The sequence below is a fragment of the Micromesistius poutassou genome (genome assembly GCF_964030765.1).
Source record: "Micromesistius poutassou genome assembly, chromosome: 11".
NCBI classification, from domain to species: Eukaryota; Metazoa; Chordata; class Actinopteri; order Gadiformes; family Gadidae; genus Micromesistius; species Micromesistius poutassou.
Genome location: NC_140281.1, coordinates 14,563,214 through 14,575,713, shown reverse-complemented (window position 1 = coordinate 14,575,713; position 12,500 = coordinate 14,563,214). Strand labels below are relative to the sequence as shown.

Genomic DNA, 12,500 nt, shown 5'->3' with positions numbered 1-12,500 from the left:
AAGAAAGGCGTCGCAAACGACTGCGTTACCGGAGGAAGAGAGCGTATTTTTTGGCTTAATTTCACATCTAACAAACACTGGGACAAATGTAGTTGATTTCTGTGTTTAACTGAGAAAACAGGGAGTGGAAGGACGGGACCCTATAATGTTCAGCCAACTGTCAATAATAATTGTTACGAGAGTAGTGCATGTGTGTGCACGAGAATGGCAGTATGTGTGTGAGTGGACGAGTGAGGAGAGCGAGCGGTAGCGTGTGTCAGTTTAGTGAGGTAATGAACGAGTCCGGTTGTGTCTGTGCAAACGTGTAGGCCCTATTGTAAAGTTAGTGAAACTAAGAATAATTTACACAGCCTGTCAATAATCGGTGGCCGCTTCATTCCGACCATATTCAAACCTATAAGCAGACCCACTGCCGGTCAAAGTGAAGGGTGTTACTCCCGAGAGAATCGATGGAGCGGAATGTCGGTACTACCTCGGTGGTAGTATTTTTTCAGGAGGTCCAACGTCAGGATATGTCATTCACATATACGGCACCTCCGTAGAATAGACGGAGAACAGACGGATGCACGTCCATATGTGAAAGCAGCTTCTGTCTGTCTGATTGTCTCTCGCCCCCAGCTCCAGAGTCTGAGTCATAATGTGATCTTCACCCTGGACTCTCTGCTGAAGGGGGATCTGAAGGGAGTTAAAGGGGTGAGGACTACTGCAACGCCGCCTCCTCACCTGCCCCGCCCTTCCTGCCCCTCAACCCCTCTCTAGTCTCACCCAGTCTCCCTGCTTCTTTACTCCCTATATTCTGCCAGTCCCATAGTGCCTTTCCTGTCCTTGACTGGCGTCTGTCCACCAACTTGTGTTCTTTTTTCTGCAGGACATCAAGAAGCCGTTCGACAAGGCCTGGAAGGACTATGAGGCCAAGTTGTGAGTGTTTAATGAGAGCCTTTTAGTGTTCTGCTGATGGCTGTGGCTGCTCTTCGCTTGCGTTGTGAAGTTGATGTTACGTCAATCTCTTGGCTCTTGTTGCATGTGTAGTATGAATACACTGACCCTAGTCCCTTGAAGGTGTTTGATTGACTTACTACACTGAACGATCTTTGGGTTATCTTGATGTGTTAAAAACCGGGTGAACAATCTAATCTAACTAAGGTACTTCACAGTTTGTAATTATGTAGAATGTGCTTTTGATTGCCTTCACCAGATCAGTGTTTTAGTGTGCCTGTAATATTACTGTCTCTGTGTCTCAGCACCAAGATAGAGAAGGAGAAGAGGGAACACGCTAAGCAGCATGGGATGATCCGCACAGAGATCACCGGAGCAGAGATCGCTGAGGAGATGGAGAAGGAGAGGAGACTGTTCCAGCTGCAGATGTGTGAGGTCAGTACAGTCAGAGCCACCATCACTGTGAGGTCGGTACAGTCACTCTTAGGACCTTTTTAGCCTTCATCAGGTCAGAACGGTCAGAGCTTCCATCGCTTTGAGGGCAGTATAGTCAGTTGACCATCATGGGTCAATGATGACCACACTGGCCCTCCGTGGACATGAAGTCAGTAGAGTGAGGCCCCATGTCTGTGACGTCAGTACTGTCAGTAGCTATATTATGCCTTCCATTAGTGTGAGGTCAATACATTGATAATTCCAGAGTTGCAGTATGTGGTTAGATATTATATATATATCATTCATAGATTATAGATATTTATAGATATTGTTTTTCTCTGCTTATATTCAAGTACACAGCCAGGAATCAGGTTGTGTGTTTGGACTCTAGCCCATCGACATTACATACATTCTAAACTCAAAATATAATATTGGTTAATACTGGCGGTGAATGTAACCTTATTTTAACCCCACTCGAGGGGTTAACCCCACTCACTCAACTTCTACTGTCCGGTCTTACAAGAGACAGTATGTCTGCGTGCATGCGTGCGTGCGTGTGTGTGTGTGCGGAGATGTCCTCCTGCCCCTCCTCTATCTGATAGTGTAGCACCGGTGGGGCGACCCCTGGGTGAGCGGTGTTCTCAGAAGACGTGTGGGGGAGGTGTTTATGTGTAAAACCTCTCCACTGTAGCATCCAGCGTGGGTGGGCGGGCTGGCGCTCCGCAGCAAAGCCCGCTGCCAAGCTGGCTGGACCCTGCCAGAGCCCTGTGGTGGTGGGAGTACACTCCCACTCTCCCTCCCACATCCCTCTCTCTCTCCCGCTCCATCTCCCTCCCTCCCTCCCACTGGTTCTCAGTTTGTCTTCATTTGTGTTACTCGTCTAATCGTGGTATTATCTCCCTGCTGGGATAACTGAACCTTATATTTATTCCCTGCCACAATGGGTTTAACTCGGAAGAGTTAAACCTGTTGCATTCTCGAGAATCGTCGACAATTTGAGTATAAATAATGTGTGTTTAGCCACAAGTAATCTCACTCCGGATGTGTCCAACCATCCGGAGCCTATGGCCTGCTGCATTTGCAGTATTAGGGGGGATCCCAACTGGGTGTCTGTGGTTACTTTCCCCCGTGCAAGAGTGGGGGGGGGCGGTGCTTCCGCTACGGACTCTCCTATTTCATCTTGTGTGTAGCGGGGTACTGCTTTTTCCCGCCAACCACTATATTGCCGCTTTAAACCCAAAGTCATATCAAGATATTTTGTTATGTTTAAGCGAGGGCCATGAAAGTATTCTGGTAAGCCATGATGAGTTGAAAAACATAATTTGCAATGAATAATAAATAAATAAAAAATATATACTCCAAGAAAATAATTTTATGATGGTTTTATCTGCCATCAAAGTATAAGTTGAAAACAAATCTATCAAATAGATTGTAACTAGAGATGAGAGCGATGTCTCCCTTGCTCTCATCATTATTCCCTCCCCCCCTCCCTGCTGCGAGTTCCAGGAGGCCATCACTTTCTTTTCGTCTATCGTCTATCGTTAATCTACCCGTTCTAGAGCACTTGTCCACTGGTCTGACTCCCTTCTATCATCTTCCTCCATTGTAATTCAGTACAGTTAATGCACATCCCAGCAACCGCACAACTCCGGGTCAGGAGAGGAGACGCCCCACCAGGTTTTCCCTCAAACCCTGTAACCCTGAGTCAGCTGGTTTCCCCTCGTTAGAAGGGCCCCTGGGGGTTTATGCTAATTAGCTAAAAGACCTGACTCAAAATGATAGCCATGTCCCTGGTAATTTATTTGTATATTAAACCATGTATAACTATTCACATATAATATAAACATAAATTGAATTGAACATTGAAAGAACACAAAATATATCAAAGGCAAAAAAAAAAAAAAAAATTTAATTAATCTTTAGTGGACTAGCACTAGCGAGCTAGCACTCGCGGGCAAGCTGTGTAATGTAGCGTGTTGCAGCTCTTTTCCAAGGCAGCAGCCAGCATGGAAACAGCAGCCATGATGCTAATGCTGCGTAGGACAAAATCTGTTCACCCTCCCTCATTCCTTTCTCTACGTCTTTCTCTCTCTGTCTCTCTCTGTCTCCCTCCCTCCCTTGCTCTCTCTCTCCCTCTTTCCACCCCCCCCATGTCACGCAATCAGCAGATTAGTGGATGCTCCCTCGCTCTGTCTCTCTTTATCTATTTATCTCTCTATCTCGCTCTCTTTCTCTCACTGCGTGTGTGTGTGTCTCCTCTCTCACTCTCTCCTCTATATGTGTCTCTCTCTATCTCTCTCTCTCTCTCTCTCTCTCTCTCTCTCTCTCTCTCTCTCTCTCGCTCTCTCCTTCTGTCTGTGTAAAACAGCAGCTCTCACCAGTGGGAGTGATGTTGCTCATTCACACGTAGACACACTAAACTAACATTCAGCAGGGTTTAACACACACAACAACACACCGTCAGCCTGCACACACACACACACACACACACACACACACACACACACACACCATCAGCATGCAAACACACACACACACACACACACACACACACACACACACACACACACACACACACGCAGACACACACACACACACACACACACACACACACACACACACACACACACACACACACACACACACCGTCAGCATGCACACACACACACACACACACACACACACACACATACACATACAAACACATCTGCACAGCTTCAGGACGCACACACACACACACACACACACACACACACACACACACACACACACACACTCAAACAAACACTCTCACTCTCACTCAATTCAGGGGGCTGATTCGCAGGGGAAACAATTACATTACCATTGCATGTAAATGACAAAGAAAATAGAAACATGTACACAATAAGGAATATGGTAAAATGTATGTAAAGTGAGATATACTCCACTAACTGTTTACACTCTTAAAGTAAAACACATTTTTTCACCGTTCAGCAGGAAATGTTAATCTGTGACTAGTTGTTGTAGCTCAACCCTGCATGACGGTCCTCTTCTGATTAACATCAGCTCTTATCGTCATGGATGACCACGCTTGGTGTCTTATGTTCGGCCATTTAGCAGAGAAATAAATCACAGCAATTACTTACTCACTGCTGCGCCAGCAGGTTATCTGTAGGAATCAGAGACCGCAGTTGAGATTGGACAGAGGACCCTTATCAAACCTGTGCCTATCCACAGTGCTCTCCCACAGCATAATGACAATGACTTCCTCTAGGGAACTGTGGTTCACAGCCACACACAGACACAGTGTGGGTTTGTGCTGTGTCCTACAGGGTGTCTTCGTCTGTGTGTCGTCTACGGTCGTCCGATCCAGGTCCCCAAAAGCTTGGTTTTCTAAAGACCAAGATTTTGGGGCAATGTAACACACAATCTTTCTGTGTGGAGTGCGTCAGGTTAATGTTAATATTAGCTTCTACTTCATCTTAATAATTTTTTTTTCTCACAGATCTTGAGATGCGTTGAAATATCCCATATCTAGTCATGTGGTGAAATCTCTGGAATAAACCATGAACGACAGTGTTATTGGTCAGTTGTTGGGGGACAGTAAAGTTGCGTTGAATATGTGTGACAGCATGTTCCCTGTGTTTGATTGGCAGTACCTGATCAAGGTGAATGAGATCAAGACGAAGAAGGGGGTGGACCTGCTGCAGAACCTCATCAAGTACTACCACGCTCAGTGCAAGTAGGTCCCGTCAGAGTCCATTTCTATCTACCTTCTGTCTGTATCTCTCTGTCTCCCTCCATCTCCCATAATGAGGGAAACCACCGTGAAACACGCAACTGTATGTTCCCTTTGAAAGGCCTTTCATCCCCTTTACACACGCTTACATACACACACACACACACACACTTTCCCTGCCTGCCTCTCTGCCTCTCTCCTCTCTCTCTCATTAGATGTTATCGTCATCATTAGATTAACATCAGTTCTCAACTCTTCATTTTGGACGTCTATATTACAGCTATCTGTAGCAGCCATGCTTGCCATCTATATTTTTTATCAGGTTTGATCTTATTGTCATTTATCACAATTAGTAGCCGAAGTTGCGGTTGGTTGTAACAGGAGAGAGAGAGCAGAGGTCAGCGTCTCAGCCAGGCTTTGACAGAATGACCAAACACGGAGCCAAAAACAACTACAATACTGAGATGACCCCCCCCCCAACCTGATCCATAATGGCTGAACCCCATCTTGGATGAGAACCAGCTAGTTAGCATAGCGTGCGCAAACATAAGATGAGTTGGAGTTCTTAGCTGCAAGCCTGTTAGATTTAATGTTTGGTTCTTTGGTGAGATATGAAATAAAAAGTAAAGTACACATAAAATAGAGTGCTATTTATCAAGTGGATTAAAGTTGCATAGCCATTTGAAATGTCGCTATCCCCATCGGGCGGACATTCACATTGATGTTTAACGCTTTCCTGGAGCTTAGAGATGTGTGGAGGTTAAAAATACACCCTGTCTTCCTGTTGACAAGGTACTCTACTTCCTGTCTGCAGAAAGCCACTTCCTGCAGAGACGGAGACCAGTTGTTTTCCATTGGTTTCTTATAGTATAATGTATTGTTTATTTATATATAAAGGAGATTGAGGCTCTGTTGGCTACATAATGACCATGTGATAGTTAAAGTTTGACTGCCAACATGTTGACTTATCGTATGGAGAAAAGCTCTTCCAAATGTTACTGATTATGATCACTTCACTCAGGTTTTTCCTTCCCTGTCTCATTCATTTCATACAATCACATAATATGTTTATTTATACTGAAGGCAGAAGTCTCTAACGTGCTTGGCGGTTCTCTCTGTTGTCCAGTTTCTTCCAGGATGGTCTGAAGACGGCTGACAGGTTGAAGCAGTACATAGAGAAGCTGGCTGCTGATCTCTACAACGTAAATGCCTTCTACACCTCCTCCTACACCATGTCCTCCTACAACTCCTCTCCACCTTCTCCTACATCACCTCCTCCTCTCCACCTTCCCAAACACCTCCTCTCCATCTCTTCCTTCACCTCCACTCAACCTCTTCCACCACCTCCATCACCACCTCCTCCTACACCATCTCTTCCACTCTATCTCCCTCTACACCCTGACCACCGCCTCCATCCTTTCCTACACCCCTACCAACATCAATTCCTTTCCAGGTCCACCCCCACCTCCTCCATCTCTCCCTCTCCACCTCCACCCCCACTTCCTCCTCCATTACCTCCTCTTAACCTCCACACCTATCCTCCATCACCTCCTTTCCACACCCATCCCCACCTTGCGCTTCATCCCCTCTGCCACCCCTTCATATGGATGTTATTGTGTGTGTGTGTGTGTGTGTGTGTGTTGACTGTGTGTGTTCTCCTTGCAGATCAAACAGACTCAGGATGAGGAGAAGAAGCAGCTCACGGCCCTCAGGGATCTCATCAAGTCCTCTCTCCAGCTGGACCAGAAGGAGGTAGGCCACACCCCTCATTGGTATCACACCCCCTGTAGACCACACCCCCTTATGATAAACCACATACCCTCTGGTAGACCCCACCCTTCCTATAGACCCCACCCCATGATAGACCACATCCCCTCTGGTAGACCACACCCCGTGATAGACCACATCCCCTCTGGTAGACCCCACCCCTCCTATAGACCACACCCCATTATAGACCCCACCCCTCCTATAGCCCAGGAGGGGTGTGATAGACCACATCCCTCCATGATAGACCACTCCCCTCCTCTGTGATAGACCACACTCTGTGATAGACCACATCCCCTCTGGTAGACCACAACCCTTGTCTTGTCTTTTGTGTATTCTGAAACTTTTTGCCGCCTGTCTTAGCCAGGACTCCTTGGCAGAAGAGTTATTGTAACTCAATGGGACCTTTTCCTGGTTAAAAAAAGGTTAAATAAAAATAAATAAAAACCCATGATAGACCACACCCCCTATGATAGACCCCACCCTTTATATAATACCATACCCACATACCACCTTTGTTACTGCAGTTACCTCCCATAGTCCAAGCACTACCACTAGATCTACACTATTACAATGACACTATTCACTACTCACACTCTCACTCTGTAGTCCGTCAGATATCTACCACTTAGTTTAGGCTTTGTCCACCTAAGAGCCCCTGGTGGAAGATAACCCCTCTACATACACACACACACCCACACACACACACACACACACACACACACACACACACACACACACACACACACACACACACACACACACACACACACACACACACACCTTCTCACACGTGTTCCCTCTGTCTTCCTCTCTGCTTTCTGCTTGTCTGGAATCCAGTCTAGAAGAGTAAGTGCTGCTGGAGGACACGCTCACTATGACCAAGCACCCGCACATGCACGCTCACCGTGCACGCTCACCGTGCACGCTCTTGCATGCTGGTATTCTGTTCTTCTTGTACATATATATATATATATATATATATATATATATATATATATATATATATATATATATATATGTATATGTATATAAATATGCATATATATATGTGTAGATATACGTATATATATATGTATATGTATATAAATATGTAGATATATATGTGTATATATATCAGTGGAGGCTTCTCCCGTGAGGAGAGGAAGGAAGATCCTCCTTAACATTATTGACAATAAAAAGTATAGATTGCCCAGACTACTGTAATGAATTAATGCCCTTAAATATGACTACATTAATGCCTTTGTATATGTAATGTCTGTTTCCCTGGGTAAAGGGATATTAGCACCCCCTATCGCCTATTGAATATTACTTCAGGGAGGACGGACCTCCATCAGCCTCCAATGACTCCCATTCATTTCTCGAGAACTACTGGCAGCTGGTGGATAACATGGGGGTCAATGGGAGAGAGGAGGAAAGTCCTCCTCTGAGTGGGTGGGACTAGCTAAGGGTTCTGAATCGCATCAACGTCTATTCACGAATAGGAACCAACAAACCCGCTCGTATGCCTCGTTTCCACCCAGTGGTGCGCTACTGTTCGTTGCGGTACAGTGCGGCTCTGTTCGCTTATATTGGCGTTTCTACCGCCAAAAGTCAGCCGAAATAAATGTGCTGAGTATTTTCGGTACTCCACCGTTGGGTTACCAAGCTGTCTGAAAGGGTGGCGAAAACGTGGAGTTACACTCGCCGTTATTCTGAAATCACTTAAAAAATATCCTGTTTGGTATGACCAGGTCACTGATATCTTTGCAACACAAACAGCGAGAAGGATTGACTTGATCTATAAATGAAGTACCTCAATCTTATTTGGCTTAACACCATGACCAACATTCTGAAACATCCATTAACATCCACATTTGCCTCTAACAATGTTAGGTTTACAGCCCATGTCAATAGTTGTGAAATTATGTTCTTGTTGTTCTTTTAATTGTTTGTTACTCTGACCGTTCTGTTTAATATTGTGGAAAGGATGTTAGTGAATGATTCAGAGCATGATGCATTTTAAATGGCATCACATTTGGTCTTGTGTCTTAAAACATAATAAATATAGCCAAATTACAACCAATAGCTTCAGTCATTGAGGGCAAAAATAGGCCCAATGATGGCTCAGATTTTTTTATTTAGTTTTACAAATCAAGAGTAGGCCTGATTTGACTAATTGGCTTTGCATCCTTTCCTTCTGCCCTTGTAGTCCAAGACATGCTGCCCACCATCTTTCAAAGTACAATGCTGCCACTGGTGGATTTGTATCAATTTTATTCACAAAACGATCCCTCCCTGCTATTTTGTAGTTCACCAAAACACCCTGAAACAACTTGATTCTCACATACTTATGCCACCATACACCACTAACAGTGCAAGCAGGCCAATGGCAACCAAGCGCGCAGTCCTTCCTCCCTCTCTTTAAAAACCACCAGCCACCACTGCTATATATATATATATATATATATATATATATATGTATATGTATATAAATATGTGTGTATATATGTATGTATATATATGTGTATATATAGATATATAGATACATATATATGTGTACTGTTTAAAGGAGTAACCAACAAAGTCATGGGGACAACTTTTTATTCTTCGATTCAAGTCTTTAGACGGGAGCATGCTGTGTGTCTCCACGGCAACCGGTCCTCGACCCCTGACAACAGTGTATTATGGGATGTTTGTTAATGTTTCTGCATGCACCACCAAGACCTGGACTCCCACTGGCATTCAGTGTAATAATGGGGTTTTGTGTGTGTGTGTGTGTGTGTGTGTGTGTGTGTGTGTGTATGTGTGTGCGTGCAGGACTCCCAGAGTAAGCAGGGGGGCTACAGTATGCACCAGCTTCAGGGAAACAAGGAGTTTGGATGTGAGAAGAAGGGATACCTGATGAAGAAGAGTGACGGGTAGGTCATTAGTTAGTACTATTTTGTAGTTACTAGGAATGTGAATAACTCAAATTTTTCATGGTCGAATAATCAGTGGGTGGTATGAACGAATAATCGATTATTCGATGTGTGCCGACATTCACAAAGGCAGCCATGGATCGGCAAGAAATCACTTAATATCTTAAACTTTAACAGTGATCAGTGTTTGTGTTTTATGCATATATATTAATATTTATGTTTGTGTATATTGTTTTTCTGTACATGATTAATAATAATAAAAAATGTTAACGGTCCAAATGTCCAAAATCGGCTTTGACCCTCAGGAACGAATAATCGAATAATCGAATATTCTGACCCATCCCTACTAGTTACTACAGTCGTTAGTACTAGTTACTTCACTAAAAAGAATACCAGATGAAGAAGAGTTATGGGTTGGCCATTAGGTAGTTTGTACTATTTACTTCAGTAGTGAGTACTATTTACCTCACTAGTTAACTAGTTACTACACTAGTAAGCATAAGTTCTACCTGAAGAACTTAGTTACTACTAGTTACTTTTTGTACTAAAATATATTTGGCTAGTTGCACATTACATAATTAATAAATATCAAAGGAAGATGAATAAAGCATTTATTTACATCATAAGGTATCAGAAGGTATAGATTAATGAGGTAGAGTTGGATGTTAAATCAACGAGGTAAGATGTATGTTTTATGTATGGTTGTTTATTAACGAGTCTCTGTCTCTGATAGGCTGAGGAAGGTGTGGCAGAGGAGACAGTGCTCAGTGAAGGGGGGCATCCTCACAATTGCCCATGGCACTGTGAGTGTACACACACACACACACACACACACACACACACACACACACACACACACACACACACACACACACACACACACATACACACATACATACATACATACATACATACATACATACATACAAACATGCACATGCACATGCACACACACACACACACACACACACACACTGCAACAACAACAGCAACTCCATCAGTGTACATAGTTGACCCCTGCACCACTGGCACATTGAAGCTGACATAGATGGGTTGTCATGGCAACATGTCCCTCCCCCCTCCCTCATCTCTTGCCCTGCTGTGGTTGTTGTATGAGTCATAGCAGAGAGAGAGAGAGGTGGGCCACATGTTTATTAATGCTCACTCTGCCATCGCTCCGAGGGCTACATCTCCGCTCCAACAGCTGCAGTGGGCTGATACGGCACACGCAGTAGTCAAATGTTCCATGTAAGGACAGAACCAAACCCTAACCGTCATCTTTCATACAGACCGTTAAACTACAGATCCAATAAGCTGCACGTCTGTTTTGTTAGACTACGGTTTAGGTCCACTCTGATTTAGTTAAACAGTAGTTGGGTTAAACTGTAAAAGTAGTAGATTAACATGAATCGGGTGCCTACGTTGACTGATCAGTGATTCCTGATTTCACTTACAGTGGTATTCAACTCTGAAATTAATCGTGTGAAGTTAACCACTGTATTCTATTCAGACTAGATTCTGATTAGTACCATCTAGTCTGCTCGATCGAGCTAGGCTAGCTTCAAGAGGGAAAGAAAATAATGCTGTTATTCCAGCTGGCTGTCACTGAACAGACAGCATTGGAATTAGCGTAACACAAATAGCATGCTTCACAGAAGCAGCAGACAATATAACTTCACAATATATTCCAGAGGGCTGCTCACACATTGGTCTGCCTCAGACACTGCAGCCTCTCATATCATCTGGTGCCTCTGACTTCTGACCTCATGGCTCTGGGGTGTCTGTGATCTGATGGCTGGTAGATGGCTGGTAGATGGTACAGAGACAGACCTCTTCTCTAGGGCTGTGTTATATATCAGATACGCTAAAATAGAAATACAATATTGGTCTATTTTCAGGTTATCCTATTAATATAAAACATATAGTTCATTCAGTCAATTTCAGATTGAACATCTGCACATAGCATGCAGAATAATAACAATATCCCCACAGGCCATGGCCCCAGTGTTATCCCGTCTGCCATCTGCACGTCAGTCTGTCTGCCCTCTGTCAGTCAGTCTGTCTGTCTGTCTGTCTGTCAGTCAGTCTGCTGGCCCTCCGTCTGTCTGCCAGCTCCACCCCCCCCCCCCCCCACCCCCCCGAGCGCTCCTCGCAGCCTGTTAGCATCGCGTGAGTACAGCGCTTTCCCCCCCCACCCCCCCAGGCCGCTGGCATCACATGTGCCAGCTGGCGCCAACACTGGTAACCATGGAGACCACAGCGAGGAGCAGAGCTGGTTGATGTGTTGGGAATTTGTTGCGATCTGTTACATGTATCGAACCATTTCATTTCTATAACACAGTGTGTATTTTGTGTGTATGTGTGTGTGTGTGTGTGTGTGTGTATGTGTGTTATTTGGTGTGTGTGTGTGTGTGCGTGTGTGTGTGTGTGTGTGTGTCCAGTCCAACCGGCAGCCCGTCAAACTCAACCTGCTGACCTGCCAGGTGAAACCTAGCACTGAGGACAGGAAGTGCTTTGATCTAATTTCCCGTAAGTCAGACCCACACACACACACACACACACACACACACACACACACAGACTTACACACACACCCACCCACACACACACACACACACACACACACACACAGACACACACACACACACACACACACACTCTCATACCACCACACACACTCTCAAGGTATTTGTTCCATGAAGTGAAAAGTGGTTTTCGGTTTCAATTCCGAGGGCTGGGTTACCCAG

The 12,500-nt window shown here is 44.7% G+C and overlaps 1 protein-coding gene across 2 annotated transcripts in view; it reads left to right on the top strand.

The window, feature by feature from the left end:
- The window catches only part of asap1b (ArfGAP with SH3 domain, ankyrin repeat and PH domain 1b), a 49,402-nt gene that overhangs the window by 19,446 nt on the left and 17,456 nt on the right, over positions 1 to 12,500 (top strand). For both annotated transcript variants that reach the window (XM_084474893.1, XM_084474892.1), the window contains exons 4-12: positions 619 to 693; positions 869 to 918; positions 1,242 to 1,371; positions 5,007 to 5,092; positions 6,216 to 6,291; positions 6,755 to 6,841; positions 9,653 to 9,753; positions 10,487 to 10,556; positions 12,195 to 12,282. In XM_084474893.1, the coding sequence (XP_084331019.1) occupies positions 619 to 693; positions 869 to 918; positions 1,242 to 1,371; positions 5,007 to 5,092; positions 6,216 to 6,291; positions 6,755 to 6,841; positions 9,653 to 9,753; positions 10,487 to 10,556; positions 12,195 to 12,282 (763 nt within the window). The remainder of the gene's footprint in view (positions 1 to 618; positions 694 to 868; positions 919 to 1,241; positions 1,372 to 5,006; positions 5,093 to 6,215; positions 6,292 to 6,754; positions 6,842 to 9,652; positions 9,754 to 10,486; positions 10,557 to 12,194; positions 12,283 to 12,500) is intronic.